Below are 17,900 nucleotides of genomic sequence, written 5' to 3' on the forward strand. Positions count from 1 at the left end.
AAAGTAATGGGAGACTTGCAGTACACTGACAATCACGCTGTATACATCTAGATGTAGTTTCTTAAGACACCTCACCTGAGCTCTGCTTGTGGTTACAATTTCCTTGTAACTTGGACAGGGTATCCTTGCCATCATGAGCTGTGATCAAGATACATAAACACATCAAATCACACTCAGCACTTGATGGTATTGATGGAATGAGAACATGTTGATAATGTCACTACATTCAACATGCAATATTTCTTAACTCATGCTCAAAATTAACCTGGTCACAATGGGTAAAAGACCCAAGATCTAAGCATTTTTAAATAAGTAAAATTTTTGAATAATAAGGCGAAATCTTCCTCTCCATCACCACCTGCTGCACAAGCCCATCTCCAGGCAACGTGCAACCAAATGAGGCAACCCCAAGAACTGAACAGATGTCCACTTTCTTCCAGAAGCAGAGATGCATTTTTAATAAGTCTGTACTTCCACTGGGCAGAAGAGAGGACAAAAGTATTCAGTATCTCATAACTCCTTAAACTGCTTCTCTTGACTATGTATCAGTCCATTATACAAACTGGAAGTTAAGAAGTGGAAGCAATTGATGAGGAGAGCTGTGAAGAAACAGTTCCATCACTAGTGGCACAATGTCTGTTTTTTTAGAATATACAGATATACTTTAAAAAACAAAACAGTCTTAACAATGCCAGACACTTTCTAGTATATGAAGAGGAAAAATTTAGCAGAAGTATTCCAAAATACTTCATTTCCTTCTAGAGCTGAAGAAGAAAGAGACACAACAAGGTATTTATATTGTGGATAATACTTATGATCTGTCAAATATTTCAGCAAGTGAGAACAAATCTAGGCAACGCCTGCTAAGAAAATACTTTAAAGTCAGGTTCTTATATTCAAAAATACTAAAATATCTGGTAAAATAAGTATCCAATTGCTTAACTGAAAAATGGTTGAAACTTCTAAATGCCAAAAAATTGTCCTGATGTGGCGCCACAATTAAAGAAAACTCACAGACAAAAAAAGAATAACTAACACAGTGATTCAAATAATTGTAGGTAACTATGGGCTGGTAGATCATCATTAGTCCTAGGTAAAAGAACAGGAGTACAAGTGCTCCTGTAATAAAATGTAGCTTTATGGAAAATGTGCTCAGTTTGAAAACAAAAAACAGAGATCAAACCAAAACAATAGCAACAAAAAAACCAACTAATTCAATTATTTGATAAAACCATGAGCCTTTTTTAGTAAGGAAATTTGTTTAGAAACAAGTAGACTTTCCACTATGCAACCTTCCAGCTAGAAAGTTAGCACTGCGTAATATCTATAAGAAACATATTGAATGGATTAGAAACATGACAACTAACAGATGTCAAAAGAAGTTGTTGGCAAAAATAATTGCAAAGTAGAAGTGTTTCCAGTTTAGATCTGCAAGGTTTAGTGTTATATTCATTGCTTTTCAATGGCTTTAGCAGCCATCTGGAAGTAAACACAGAATCCCTCTTGAAAAAAAAAAATGTGCAAACAATTTCCAGACTGTTAGAGGCGATCATTCAGGCCAGTCACTCAGTTACTACAGTCAAGCTGGAGAATTTAATACCACTAATTCCTAAGATATATCTCCAGGAATAAAGAATATAAGCCATGCTTCAGAATGGAAGAATGAGTCCTGGAAATCTGTGACGAAAATGAACTATGCTTTCATAAACAAGAAAAAATTAAAGATGAGCTTCTAACTTGACGTGCCTGAAAAAATAGATATTCCTGGAAATGGAAAAAAAAAAGAAGGCAATGAGTAGAAACAGGAATTTTACCTTCTAGAAACACTACTGGTGAAAACAATATCAGAAATGTCTTGTACAATAATACTGCTCAAATATTAAAAGTGACGGTGTACAAGGGAATGGAAACAAAAACTTCAAAACTAATGGACTAGAGAAGATGTATTACAGCTATCAGTATGTTTAGCACATCATGAGGAGGATATAAACAGGAAGATTCTCCATTAATTTAGTACACGAAGATACACTTTAAAGTCACAGAATAGAATAACTTAGGTTGGATGGACATCTGGGTGTCATCTTGTGAGCCACTCCTTAGAGTAGAGCCAGCTACAAAGTTGGATCAGGCTTCCCAGGGACGTGCCTCAAACATCTCCAAGAATGATGATTTCACAGTTTCTGTGAGGACTGATTCCAACACTTCACCACCCTTGCAGAGAACACTCTTCCTAATACCTAACCACATTTTCACTTTCTGTCATTTCCCTCCATCGCCTTCCATTCTTTCACTGTGTGTCACTGAGTAATAATCACATATCAGGTCACTGGCAGAAGTTGAATATGACTTTGCCCAGCTTTCACCTATAAGTTCCACTGAATTCACCAAGTTATTAACACAGTGGATGTTTAATCACTGGAATAAACTAGCACGCTATGTGGCATGGTTTCCCTGTCGTGACTTCTACAGATCAGTAAATCCTCTCCTCAAGGATGTGCTCAGCGTATGAATTATGCTTTGGAAAGCAATCTATTTGACCTGTCTGCAAGTAACTGAGTGTAATGCAGTGGGATACAATACATAAGACATTATGTTTAACAGATCTTCCTGGCATTAAGTTTTATGCATTTGTAGGGATTTGCTTATTGAACCTAAACATAATTAAACAAACAAAAAAGAAAACAACATATACTGCATTTATGAAGTTGTGAACACATGAAATAAAATACCTGAATAGTCTGGTTCCTTGGAATGGCTCTCTTCATCTAAGGAAATCAACCTTAATTTGAAGGAGTAAGAAACAACATTAAGAAAAAAACTCTAGGGATAGCAAATGTATTACTGTCTTTTTGGTCACATCATTACAGAATCATAACGATAACAAGTAAACAGTAATTCAGATGGACTCCTGCTTATGCTGTATAAGTTGGTTTATTGCTGAATTTTATTCTTGTATTGGAAGAAGTCTGTTGAAAATCAAAATAAGATTGAAGACCAACTGTCAGAACCTGCCACCTTTTCATTCTTCACCTAAGAAAATACTTGTGATGAAAGCATAGAGTATTCTGTTTTGGGCAGTGGACATGAATCTAAACAAGTAAAATAACTTTTATTATAAATAGCCTAGCAAAATCCACTAATTATCACTCAAGCTGTTCTCTGCTTTTTGACAACTGATCCTTAGCTGGGTGCTTCACTTAACCATGGACAGTCAAAACAACAGGTGGCAGCAGGATTATATCAACACAGCATCTCCTCGCAACTGAATCCTGATGGTCCCGTAGGGGAGGGATCACATCTCATTCTCCTGTTCTTATGTCTCTATAGCAGCCCATTCATAAGTCTCTCTCACCTCAGAGCTACAGGTAACCCAAACCTTGATAGCATCAGCACACTTAAATGCACTTTTTACTAAGTACCTCCTGCTTCATTGGATTACTAACCAATGCTGTATACATTACAAAAACTAATTGCTGCTCAAAGCAATCAGGAATCCATATCCTATTCCCAGGTGAAAGGAGATGCTTGCTGAAGGAAGAAACAGAATGCTCACATATCCCATACGATGCTGCTTACCATTTTTAACTAAAGAAAAAAATGAAGCAAAAGCTGAAAAATAAAGATATGGCTAAGAAAGATGAGAAACATATAAGGTTTAATGGATCTTTTCCAAGTTGTTTATTTCCTCTTAAGGTTTATTAATTTTCATACACACAATACAGCATTTTAAGCTTGCATTAAGCTTACTTTGTTGCTGATGTGATCAAATTAACTGCATCTATATTACCAATTTTAAATGTTTGGAGGCTTCTATAACTAGAAAGCAGGTTATACATGGATAGTGATACTTATTGAGGTATGGTATATATGACTTACTGACTCTGCTGATCTTCTGATTCGGTGCTCTCAGTTTGCAGGTCCTCCTTTTCTGCTCTTTCTCTTAGTTTATTCACAGGATCTTGCAAACTCTACATTATATTCATTACGTAAATGAAGAGAGAGAAGAAAAAAAGATTCAGGAAAGCAAAGGTGTGTCATGTAAAGCCAAACAAGACTATGAAGACTACATAATTTAGTGTCAAAAATACATCTGATACAAATAGAACAAATAGATTCACTTTTTAAGTCTATTTGCTTCTCATACTGCTTCTTTATTCTCTTTTTTTCCTGACCCAACTATTCACTGGACCTCAGGAACTGCAGTGAAATAGGAAGGTACCCCTCATACTCTGAACCTGAAAGCAAGAGTTTAAATCTCAGATCGTTGGGTAAGAGGCCGAGTGTGATATTACACAGCCTACTTACCCCGTTACAATGTGAAAGACCATGCTATAAGATAACAGCAGTTTCATGACCAGCACTTTTGTATGCAAAAGTTGGGTGCATGAACAAGCCAAGATATGAAGCACTGTATGCTCACTGAAATTACAGAACTGATAAATATACTGCTAGTTGTCCCTGTAATCAATCTTGTCCATTAATCGGGGTTGCTTATGAAAACTTAAATGAAGATAGTATGTAACATGTCCACTAAGTCCAACTCACCTAGGGAAAAAAGGTTACTGTCCCCAGCCCACTCGCTATGAGAAAAATATTCCCACAGGCCACAGGTCTTGTTTGCACTGCCCTGTTAACCAGAATGTGTCAGTCACTAGAAGGGGCATTCCAGTTTCTGTTTCTGCTAGCACTTGTGTGTACAAGCATATTTATACTTCTGTTTTAGAAACCAAACTAATGGACTTGTCGGATACTGCAGTTGGATTTTTTTCCCTCTGTGTATTAATACTTCTACCTAGAACCACAGATTAATTTGCCACAAGCATCTAGAGCATTGCAGACATCGTATGTTGAACAAGGGATCACAAAGGCTGCATCAATAACCAGAGGCCTTAAAGAAAGGTACCATACACTATGGTTGTTGTATTTTTCCAACACTATAACCGTGCAAAATCAAAACCACTTATAAGTGTACTTCCTGGATTCTGAAAAACAGATACGAGCCACCTCAGCTAGATGAAGGTTTATGTTACCCTTTAGCAGTGTTTGTAACCCAGGTGCTGGCTAGATTGTACCTCCTGTACTATTAAAATTGGTGGGGATTATTCACTTGATCCTGAGAGGACCTGAATTCAAAAACAAAACAATATGCACAGAACTGCTGTGCAAAGAAAGACAGCACTGCTACTGGCACCTGAAGCATCTTAGACATCTTCACATAGACCATAAAGTTCACTGCACTCAGGAGGTGAAGCTGCAATGGTGTGTGGTGCTCTGTGGCCAAGCATAGCAGCACAGAGCCTACCCCCAGCAGGATGTTATGGTTTAGAATAACAAACAGGGCTACTTATCTACTGCCTAATTATACAACCTAGAGAGTTATCAGAAGTAAAATCTTTTGCATATCCACCAATGAAAGGTTTTACTTCTTTTTTATGGAGAAATTGCCATCCTTCCTAACGAAAGTGTATCATAATGCTTCCTTCATTGTTTAAGAGTGTTTCAGGAAATCCATTTTTAAAAGACTGTGACCAAACCACGGAAACAGTATATAGAAATTGAGTTCACAAGTACCTTAGGAAGGAAACAGAATGATAATATTCAGAGTCACTATTTTCCTGTATTAGAATAATAAATACAGCTCTGAAATATAGCTTCAGTTTAAATGGAAATTACAACAAAACGTTGCTGAAAATCAGCAGCCACATTTTAAAACGAGCATGTAACTAATCGTTTTTACATTTAGGCAATATTTCCATCAATTCTAGCAGCAAATAGTTAAACTAATATCCTTTCCCCTATCTTCCTCCACTCCACATTTTAATGTGCACTATGAACTGAGGTATATTTCTAAAATGATAAAAAATAGAGAATAAATACAGAATAAAAATGAGTGCTAAAAGCTACTGCGAACTGTCTTCTGAACATGAATGCATAGTAATGTGTAACTATTGTAAACATGCATACAAATGGCACTGTGACATTCTGTTAATCGTTTTAGGTTATGTCTGAAGAAGGGAAGCACTCCCATCACTTAGGAAGTAAAATGATTAAACAAGTCTATAAAGACACAGTCTGAATGTGGACAAAAGGAAGCATGCTTCATTCAGCTTGGTGTATGAAACGTCACTGACTTCATTGGCTGAGAAGAAACAGATGTCTAACTTCACAAAACCTGTCTGGACGCTTGTGAGAACTCAAATGGACTTTGTGAGCCACACAAATACATGGCTGAGTGTCTCATGCCTGAAAAGCTTTCTTCCTAGTTTCATTAATTCTCTTTTATAAAAATTGGTAAGATTGTACACACTTGTAGGGCCACTCATTGTGCCTACTCCCCGTCTCTATAATCAAAAGTCACCCAAAAATACTTTGCTAGCTACCATTACTCACATAAATATCCCAGCCATCCACAGGATTTCTGCACTGCCAAGTTAATCTGGATTCCAGTTAAAACACTGCTCCTAGGCTGACTGCCTCTCACTTACAAAACTACTTTACCTCGATTTGGGTTTCTTTCAAGTCCAGCCAAAATGACCTAGACTCCATGCAAAACCTGTCCTCTATTTAAATTACTGGAGTGTTGGCAATGCACTCAGTTTGCCTACAGTTCCTCCCAAGTGACATGGACAACTTAGACACTCCTGCCTCAGTGCAGCCTCACCTCAAGTGCTGCATGCAGTTTTGGGCACCACAAAACCAGAAGGACATAAAACTATTAGAGGACATCCACAGGAGGGTAACAAAAATGGGGATGGATCTAAAGGGGAAGGTGTATGACGAGTGGCTGAAGTCCCTGGGTTTGCTCAGCCCAGAGAAGAGGAGCCTGATGGTGGTTGTAGCTTCTCAGAAGGAGTAGAGAGACAGAACTGAGCTCTGCCCTGTGACAGTGACAGGGCCCAAGGGAACAGCATGGAGCTGTGTCCAGGGAAGAGCAGCTGGGGGTCAGGTTCTGCACCAGAGAGTGGTGGGCATGGAACAGGCTGCCCAAGGGTTCCCATGGTCATAGTCCAAAGTTTCCTGAGTTCAAGGAGCATTTGAACAATGCCTTCAGACTCAGGGTTTGAATTTTGGGTGGCCCTGTGTGGAGCCAGGAGTTGAACTTGATGGTCCTCTGGGTCCCCTCCTACTTGGGATATTCTGATTCTTCGCTATAAGAAAGAATCGATGTAACATAGCTAAGGGCAGCTCCAGGAGCAAGGGAGACATCCCATGTCCTTGTAACAACATATGGAGAAGCACAACACCATTGAAGAGACAAATACTTGAATCTGCTTCATTTGGAAGGAAGACTGAAAGGAAGGAGGAAAGCAAAGCGGCTTTAGAATTTCCTCACAGAGGGTCATGAAGAAGAAAAAAGCACCTGGAGATACAAAATTACACACAGTCTTGCCTAAGGAATAAAGTCATAGTGCAGCAAATGGAAATGAAACAACAGCAAAGGTCAGCAGAAGGTAATAGTATTAAAGTAGCTACTTGGGCTTTGTTCTCCAAACCATATAAGCAGCAGACGCAGCAGCAGTCCATTTTGCACCCAAAATAAATGGATGCACTGAGATTTAGGTCTCTTGAGTCCCTTACGAAGGCTAGCACTGTTTCTGGACTCATATGAAGTCTTCAGAAAGTTTAGCATTATAGTACTGAAATGTAAAAAATCTGATCAAATACTAATTAAGTAACTAAGGCAAATAAACAGTGACAGAAATTTGGAAGAGGCATCGTTTATGAAAAGCAGCCCCTGAAATAAATTTGAATACATTTGATATGTAGTAATTTAAAGACAATGAAACTTTCAGAGTATTACCAAAGCAGCAGCCCATCATCTTTAATATTACAGTAATGGATATTTTTACATCACGATACATAGGTTTGTTAGCACATTAATAATAATCTTTCATCAAGCATAAAATCAACAGTTAGGAAATACAGCTGCAATAGCAGAGTTATACTCTCAGCATATACCCTGAAGCAAAGAAAACAAATGGGCTGCTTTTCATTAAGGGAGTTTGGCAGCCATCTCTAAAGACAATGTTTTCTTTCCAGAAACAACCCTGAGAGCCACTTAAGAATCTCTTTCCTGAGGTAAATCTAGTACGCTTATACTACAAAATGCAAACAGTAATTTTCCATTTTTTCCATTAAGCGGCACCTTCTAATTTTTCAGTAAGACAAAACACATCTAAGTCAAATAGTAACACTGTTCCCTTAAATTCTTGTTTTGAAGCAAAATGCTGATCCTCCACATATGTATGTTCAGTTTAATTCAGAAGAGCTACTTCTAAATGAAGTATGAGTAGCATTAAAGTGCCGCTATCAGAACTATGATTTGGAAGCACCAAATTGAATATTTTCCCTTAGAAAATATCCCTTCAGAGAATCAAGACAATGAAAAATATTCTAAGAGACAACTCTCAACTGAACATGTAGAAATGGCCCCATTAAAATACCCTATGTACATTTTAAACAATTATATATTCCAATTGTATGTTTTCAGTGCTTAAAGTGAACAGCAGATACAACATCCTCAAGTAAACTTCTACACCAGAAGATTACTCATTAGAAACTGCACTTATTCTTGATCACCTACAGCCACTAATTATACTTCACAAGAAACAATCCCACACCCTAGAGACCACAAGAAATAAAGAACTGATATTATAAGGCAACAGCATAGTCTTATCCCCAAGCAGCTGTCTTCTGCAAGAATGAAACTGTAATATAAAACTAACCTCTGATTACCATTACATTTCAGCATATATGTAACTGCAAAAACAGGAAATCACATATTTTCAGAGCAGGAGGCCAGCAATAAAAACGGTTATGATTCTCATTAACAAACTTAGGGCTGCACCTCAAACATACTACAATCACTTTTATAGTTATTTTCTGTTCCACTGAGTGCTTGTTATGCGTGCAGACAATATAGATTTTATTCCTCCATCACAGACTCCTAACTTAATTTCAGATTTAGAGTATGTTGAAGTCATTCACAGGAGGTAGTTCAGAAGAAAACGAGCATTTAAAATTATCTCACCCTTTACCACATGATTTCATGCTCCAGAATGTAAGAGAAGAGTAAGTCTGAGACAGTCTCAAGAATGATGAATGTTTATGGGGCCAGACAACATGCATCCCAGGGTTCTGAAGGAATTGGCTGATGTGGATGCCAAGCCACTCTCCATCTTATATGAAAAGCAGTAGATGTCAAGCAAAGCCCCCAAGGACTGGAAAAAGGGAAACATCATTCCCATGTTCAAGAAAGGGAGAAAAAAAAGACCTGGGGAACTATAGGTTCATAGTTTCTACTATCTGGTCACAGCCAGATGGTTGTAATCAATCTACATCCAGGTGAAAGCTGATCACAAGCTGTCTTCATCAGGGGTTCATCTTGGAACTGGTGCTCTTCAATGTCTTTATCAACAACATAGACAATGGGACTGAGTGTAACCTCAACAAGTTTGCAGATGACACCAACATGGGTGATGCAGCTGACACAACATAAAAGAGGGATGCCATCCAGAGGGATCTGGACATGCTCAAAAAGTGGGCACACAAGAATCTAATGAGGTTTAACAAGGCCAAGTGCGAGGCCCCATATGGAGTACATTAAGAATGTGAAGCTGTTGGAGCAGGTCCAGAGGAAGGCCACAAAGGTGACCAAAGGACTGGTGCATCTCTCCTATGAAGATACGCTGAGGGAGCTGGGATTGTTCAACTTGTTTAACCTGTTTAACAACTACAACAGGTTGCTCAGTGAGGTTATCGATGCCCCATTACTGGAAGCATTCAAGGTCAGGTTCGATGGGATCCAGGACAGCCTGTTCTAGAGGCTGGCAACCCTGCCCATGGCAGGGGAGTTAGAACTAGATGACCCTTAAGGTTCCCTCCAACCTAAGCCATTCCATGATCCAACAAAACACAAATGTTTTCTATATCATTCTATGGTCTGCTATTTGTTACTAATGGGAAGACAAATATGCCTATATATTTCTTACCTTTAGCATAGTGAATTCATATGGCTGATAACCTTTGAAACTTTCATGGATAGCTGCCATTGTGTGCGAAGTTTTTTCCCAAAAATGTAGAAGTGTTGTCTGTAAGGCCAAGGGGTAAAATTTCAGTGCAGTGTTATCTTAAACATGAATCCGTTTTTCACACAAAGTTTACATCTTCACTTCAGTATTAGTAATATATTCTCATATTTGAATAATGCCATGGAAACCTCGTAGGAAAACATATATTAACAGGAAATCTTTATTTTGGAGGTTAACAGGTTGGGTTTTTGTGATACCTGGTATGTTGTTAATACATGAGAAAGAAGGTTGCATCTGCTTGCTCCCAAAAGGTCAACTTTTTGACAGACATCAGTCTTCAGTTTGTCAAAGTTGAGTTTAGCATGTCGCACTTGAGCTTGAACCTTCAAACAAAGGAAGAATTATTTATGTAGTGAGTTTTGTCTTCATTTTTCTACCCCAACTTCGTGAAGGAGGAAACTACCAGAACTTAGAAAACCAGAAATGTCAGAAAATAGAAATCAGAAAACTGAACAGACTCAACTAAAATTTCATATAGAATTATTAACATAATCCATCCAACTGAAAATGCATTAGAGCAAGCTGACATGCTAAAACAACAATTCTAAAGTTTACTGCATAACACACAAGGACATCTCCATGTACCTGTTATAGGAAACCAATTATACAGATAAACTTTAAAGTCATATGGAAACTTTTGCTGATAATACAGCACCTCAGTAACTCTGAACTGCAACAAAAAGTTATCCTGTCAAAGTTCTCATTTTAGTAGAAGCACTTTTCCCATTTGTTGCTATAAAGAGAATACCAAGACCTCCTCTCATAGAATCAATTTCTGTTTGAAAGAATTTCAGTTTTACAGATTCTTCTACCACTAGTTACGTATATACAAGACACTCTGTTAAACAAGCCACACACATCTGATGACAATAGCAGTATTCTCATCAGGTATCAAACAGAAACTTGAAGGCATTTTGTGCACAAGATATCTTATTTTAATGACAATTTTGCACAGAGAAATTTGTATACAACAAATTATTTACACAACCTAATTTTTGCCCAAGGAAATAAAAAATTGTCCAGAAAGAAAACATGATTTTCCTATCACTCTTTCACAGTTACAATGTTTACCCACAAAAACCTTCATAGTGAAGCAAAACCACACTTAACTCAAATTAAATACATTTCCTTTTCTTTAATTGCCTAATTCAGAGAGGAAACTTATTTTGGTCAGAATACAGAGACTCAGTTAAAACAAGATCTGACAAACTTGCACATTTCTGGTCTTCAGAAGTGAATCCATAACCCTGCAACCAGAATCTGTGGTTCTTTTATGGTAAGATCACAGACACACCTCATGATGCAGTCTGAAATGTTAGGGTTACAGTATCTATCATCCTACCTCACTTATAGTAATATACTTCCAACTAGGCAGAAAAAAGCAAAAGATCAGTGCCCAAATTCATCACATGTCCAAATCAGATGAACTGTGGCCATGTCTGTGATTGGACAACTCTTTTTCACTGATCTCATCTTATCAACTGTATATATGTTACAGGGTTGTACTTACTGAAGGTCTCGTATATACACAATGAAAGAACAGCCATAACTGAAAACTGATGAAAAGTGAAGAATCTCACAGGATAGATTTTAATTCTAGTTGGTTGGCAATATGTCAAACATAAGGCTGTATCTTCCTATGATGCAGCTGAGATCAGAATCCTTTTCCTCTTCAGTGTATCACAGCACTAGTTCTGTGAGAGTACAGCAAGGTCAACTGTGATGTTGTACATTAGTAATCCAAATGAGCAAAACATGTTACACCTGGGGAATATAAATATCTCTGTGTCAGAGATTGTGGGCCACAAGAAAAATATACTAATAAATGTGACCATTCCAACCCCCTGCTATGTGCAGGGTCACCAACCACCAGACCAGGCTGCCCAGAGCCACATCCAGCCTGGCCTTGATGCCTCCAGGGATGGAGCATTCACAACCTCCTTGGGCAACCTGTTCCAGTGTCACCACTCTCTGGGTGAAAAACTTCCACCTAATATACAACCTAAACCTCCCCTGTCTCAGTTTAAAACCATTCCCCCTTGTCCTATTGCTATCTACCCTTTTAAACAGCTGTTTCCCCTCCTGTTTATACACTCATATTCAAATATTGGAAGGTCACAATGAGATCTCCCCGGAGTCTTCTCCTCTCCAAGCAAAACAAGCCCAGTTCCCTCAACCTTTCTTTATAGCAGAAGTGCTCCAGCCCTCAGATCATCTCATCTTAGTGGCCCTGCTCTGGACTCATTCCAAAAGCTCTGAATCTTTCTTGTACTGGGGGCTCCAGGCCTGGATGCAGTACTCCATATGGGCCTTACAAGAGCTGAGTAGGCAGAGACAATCACCTCCCTCACATTTAGTTAAGATCCTAAATGCCGTGTGTTTGAAATTCAGATTCTGAGATGACTAATTTTAAGGGAATATATTTGCAAATGCAGGTTCCTAAGCTGAAACTCATACAGAAAAGTCCCATTCTTCAATACTACCATCATAAATATATATATGTATATATATTCACACCCAATTAAAAAACTCTGTTCAGTATATTGCTACGAAAATTTGGATTTATTGTTTTTGTTTTACATATTTTCAAGGCATTTCTGTGTCTTCTACCGTATTTCCATGTTACTACTTTTAGTCTAAGATAAAACACAAAATTTATTTTCAGTAGTAGACTAATTTCAGGGACATTTCAGCCAGTAAGAAATTATCTCCAAACTAAATACAATGTATTTTTGTCACAGCACTTCCAGTATAGAAGCAGAAACAGATGCTTTCAGTCTCATTTGTCACCCAGCCTCTCACTTACTTGATCTGAAAAGCACGCACAGTGTGTGTACAGAGTGAAAAGCAGGGGGGAAGAAGAGGGAAAAATTCCTGGAATATAGCAAACCTTCCTGTTGGGAGCCCTGGGTAAACTCTACCAGCAGATGGAATCGGCACAAATCTCTGCATGAGATAAACGTGGCACCTTCTGCCGTACCTGATTGTTATAAGGACTACATGAAACCTAAGCACAAAATAAAGTAGGCCATATTTTGAGGACAAAGTATTTACAGAAGAGAAAGAAAAAGGGACCTGGCTACTACCTATAATAAAACTGTAGTAACATCACTCAAGCTATGAGGTTATGAAAAGGAGCACCTTTTAAACCAACATATGCAATCACCTATTGTTTGCTCTTAAAGTTGAGTTTAATGCCACATAGTCTGAGAAAAGAAAAGCTAATGTTTCATACAAAATAATGACTGTAGCTAAACTATTCCATGTGCTGCACAATGACTTCCAAAGCACTGCATAGTAGTAACCCTGATTTTAGCATGCTTTGGTATGTTCAATATTTTGCAGGCTTCTCTTTGACTCAACTGTTCCCTTGGGTTGGAATAGTATTTACGGCATATATTAATCTCTATTCCATGAACATGTAAGGATATACGTAAGAACAATATTCAAAGAAGAGATAGTACACTTCTGTTCATCTGCTCCAACCCTTCATTTATGGTCTAATGAAGAACACTGATAAAAGTTACTTCTATGAGACGACATTTATGAAGATTGAAATGCGTAACTAGAAAGTAAAATCATTTGGGCATGATAACACATGCAAACAGTATCCGCCAGGTTTGAAGCTATGCAGATATTCAAAAAATGAAGCTATTCTTGTAAGAGATGCGCTGTATCCTAGAAAAAAGGTGCATAATTAGTTCCAGTGATACAGTATGCCATCTTGGACTTAATTACTACTTGCTCTGCTTGTGTATATATGCTCATGCACCTCACTCTATTAGGCTTGATTAAGTAAGTCTAAGGTAATGTTGGCAATCCTATAAAGGACTAAATAATTACCACTGCATGTCTACCTGTCTTACTCTTGAAAGCAACTGAAGTATTGTCTGCCCTTGTGCTTCAAAAAAATATGTTAGCTTTGAAAGAACAGTCAGTTCCATGGAATTGCTACCCATGACTCTGACTCTCTGTCAGTACAGAATTACAAGCAAATAATGCCTTGAAACTGCTGTTGAAAACCTGTACATCCTGTGTCAGAATTGTTTCTACCTACCAGGAAAACCATGAGAAAACAGATGTAAGTGAAAATTAAATTAAACTTTATGCTAACTGCAAATGATTGCAACTGATTCCAAAAAGAAGACTGAGAAAACTTTCTGGTATCCTAAAGTAATTAAAAACAAAAACCAACCAACCAAACAAACAAACAAAAAAAAAACACACACAAAAAAATCAAAAAAAAACCAAACAACCTCTAATTATAATAGTCCCATTTGAGTTGGAAGGAACCCTTAAATATCATTTCAGCTGCCTTGCAATGAACAGGGACATCTACAGCTAGATCAGGTTGCTCAGAGCCTGGTCCAGCCAGACGTTAAATGTCTCCAAGGACTGGGCAGCATCTACCACCTCTCTGGGCAACCTGTTCCAGCACTTCAGTACCCTTACTGTAAACAACTTTTTTTTCCTCTTTTTTTTTTCCTTTCCATTCAATCTAAATCTTCTCTGTTTTAGTTTGAAACCATTTCCCCCTGTCCTATCACCCTGCTAAAGAGCTTGTTCCCTTCTTCCTTATAGCTCCCATTCAGATATTGAAAGGCTGCAATAAGGTATCCCTGGAGTCTACAATTATCCAGGCTGAACAGCTCCAACTCTCTCTCTTCTGTATGGACTTATCAAGGCAACAAGACACAATGTGGCACAAAGACTTTTCAGCTGCCTACAACTATTTTTCCATTTGATTTTAGATTTAATTGGAACATCTAATTCACTTATTCAGAGCTCTCACTGTGGCATGTTCAGAACAGTCCTGAAATTGAACACATGTAATAAATCAAGTGATAAAACTAGAAATCAATAAAGAAAAAATCGTATAAGCAATGCTATACCACTCTGACACAATATAGTGAAATGTAGCTTTATATGGGTTAGTTTAATAGCAGCAGCATGTCATTTACTGACACTGGGAACAATCACATTTCTCTGTCAACTAGAGTTGAATCACTGTCAACAAATAAAATGATCATAAAGTCTTCATTCCGTGCTGGTAAAAGTTATTTCCTTTTATTTCAATATTGTTTATTTCTACCAGAACAAATGAATCTCCGTGATTTCAGCATAAGTTTTGCCCTACTTATACCATTGTCTAGCTGTCTAAAGGAAAGAACTAGTAAAAAAAATTGCATTGTAATTGTAATATTATTCCCCAAAACCTGAAAGCTTTCATGCAAACTCTGTTACTGAAACCAGTTCCATGCTAGCTATTTTCACCATCTTATCCTCTCTGAATCTGTGACAGTACCCTTCTTACACTCAGTTTTCCTTCTCACAAAATGAGACTGGTGAAGTGTTTTCATTCACTTCAGTAATCAGAACGTGAGACAAAGTAACAGTTGTAATAGCTTTAATTTTTCACAGAAGAACAATAGCCCTTGATGATAACTCACATTTTCACCTGAGTTACCATTTATTCCCCTTGATTTCAATAGCAGCGCTCACTGTTTAACATTTGTATTGCAGAAGTTCACTTAAGGTTTCAGTGGGATGGAGTTCCATTGTAGTAGACACCAAAAATCACTGAACAAATTCTAGGTCTTGTGCCAGTGACATGTGATCTTTAGGTAAAAGCCCCTGATAGTCAGGTATCTAAATTGGGACTGCACCGGGAAAAGAAACCCTTCCTGGATACCCACAGGGTGACTCCTGTTCTAAGCATAGTGGAATTTGACCCACTAGAATGTTACAGCCCTTGTTGTACCTTTTCTTGATTTAAGAGCATGGTTCTCTTAAGCCTTCACTGAAGCAAACACACATAATTACGTTGGCATGTACACACACAGGTTTAACACCAGCATCCATCCGCTAAAAAGCATCAGAGCTGCCAGGGGGTGTCTGGAGTAACACATTCAAGTGAGCTTCAGCATTCAGCTGTGCTTCTGATCTGAGAACCAGGAGTACTTGAAGGGCTTGGTTTTTTGTGTGGCTTTATGTTTTTTTTTTTTTTTTTCCTGCTTCTGCTGATTTGTAATAAAAATATAGGCATATCCTGACTGGTGTGAAGATAAAAATGAACTTAAATTACTACTTAACATTTCAGGCTTTTTTGCATGCTGTGCATCATTTCTCATGGGTAAGGCCATAGTATTTTAAACTTCCTTTTCTATTCTCCTTCTGACCTCCTCTGGAAGGGACAATAAAGATGCTATAGACAGGAGAATATTTGTGTAAGGAAGGCAAGAAAGTATCATATGACAGAACTGTATTCCACACAGACACACGATAGCTTTGATATAATATACAACTCTAGATTCATGTATATCATGCAATTGATAACACAGTGGAGTTTCTAGCCCCATGAAGTTAACAGAAATTGATCATATTCTGACAGTTCTTCTGCCTCTAACATGCTGCCCTGAGGCACTGAATCGATTATAACTGAATTGTAAAATTTTTGGAGCTTTTAAGAAGCTTAATTTAAGAAATTCTGCAAAGTTGCCTTACTTAGAATTTAAACTATGCATACATACATATATATATTTATCATTAGAGATCCTTATCATCTCCCAGAATGGAACAGAACAATCTGAAAATCTTTAAAGGTTGGATGACAATGTTCTGTACTATAAATCTATTTGCAATTACAACATTTGAAACCTTAGCTACCTAGAAAACAAAGTAATTGTGTAATAAGGGAAGGTTTGTATATTAGCATTGGATTAAGTTTCCAGAGTTTTAAGATTTGTCTTTAGTTTTTGTTGAACTAATACATTTCAATACTGCAATTATTTTGACACTATTTTAAATAAAATAAATTTGTACTAAATTTTCTCTTTTTGGTATATTAAAAATGCTTCATTAAAAGCATTCTGATATTTGTGGGTAATAACCCTTAACACTGCAGGAAGCACCAAAAGGGATCCATTATTCTCAGTGATTGTTGATACATGTCCTGATAGAACACAGCTTGTTTTGGCAGCCCTTTGAGGACAGACACTTTAGCTCCCACAGTATCTTCAAAACTGTAGTCATTACTTCGGCTTAGTATTTGCCAGAATTTTTCATTGTATATAGCAGCATTCCTTTGAGTCCCCCAGGTTGCTCATACCTGATCCAGCTTGGGGAAGCCCAGTAGGTGTTCTAGGAAAGCATTCATAGATAGTTGCCATTCATTTGGCGAGAGATGAACAGATTAACTTTGCAAAATCTTGCTGCTGCACTTGCCCTAAGGCAAGTCTTCCAGTAGGATGTGCTAGGTGCAAATAGATCAGACACTGTTACTTGAGATATTCTTAGTGGATGGGGATCATGCAAACAATTGACTAGAGTTACACTCATGTTACCCTAAAAATTGCCCATTTCTCTCTACTGGAGCTTTAAAAGCTCTGCAGGAGCTTTTGAAGATTAGTTTAAGTGCAGACACTACAGCAGATGTCAGGAGGCAGATGCAAAAATCCGACTTCCTTTATAGCTAATAACTATTAGTAATAACTATTAAAATATATGCTTATGTACTATTTGAATTCATTACGCATGAGCTTTCAAGCACCAAATCTTGATAAATTCTTGAACAGGCGATTGAAGAATTTCAGTAACTTAAATACCATGGTCAAGGCAACTCTTCCTCTTCCCTTTGATACATGAGAATGATTGACCTAGAAACATCTTATCTAAGGTAATTTCCCCTAGTCCTCAAGTTACCTCTAACACTTCTTAATTCACTCTCTCTCCCCTTCCCTCCAGTTTTACAAGCCAGAGGCATGGACTGCCCATATATCAGTTTCCTAGAGAGTCCTGCTGCTAGCTGAC

At 37.7% G+C, this 17,900-nt stretch overlaps 1 protein-coding gene across 10 annotated transcripts in view; it reads right to left on the reverse strand.

Annotated features, from left to right (window-relative positions):
• ICA1 (islet cell autoantigen 1) overlaps positions 1–17,900 on the reverse strand; it is a 68,524-nt gene that overhangs the window by 15,008 nt on the left and 35,616 nt on the right. For 9 of the 10 annotated variants that reach the window (XM_015853583.2, XM_015853589.2, XM_015853582.2 and 6 more), the window contains 5 exons: positions 10,289–10,414; positions 9,993–10,091; positions 3,877–3,968; positions 2,730–2,779; positions 76–138 (listed from right to left, as the gene is read on the reverse strand). In XM_015853583.2, the coding sequence (XP_015709069.1) occupies positions 76–138; positions 2,730–2,779; positions 3,877–3,968; positions 9,993–10,091; positions 10,289–10,414 (430 nt within the window). The remainder of the gene's footprint in view (positions 1–75; positions 139–2,729; positions 2,780–3,876; positions 3,969–9,992; positions 10,092–10,288; positions 10,415–17,900) is intronic. The other variant, XM_032443156.1, reaches the window with a different exon arrangement.

Source organism: Coturnix japonica, chromosome 2, assembly GCF_001577835.2.
Source record: "Coturnix japonica isolate 7356 chromosome 2, Coturnix japonica 2.1, whole genome shotgun sequence".
NCBI lineage: Eukaryota > Metazoa > Chordata > Aves > Galliformes > Phasianidae > Coturnix > Coturnix japonica.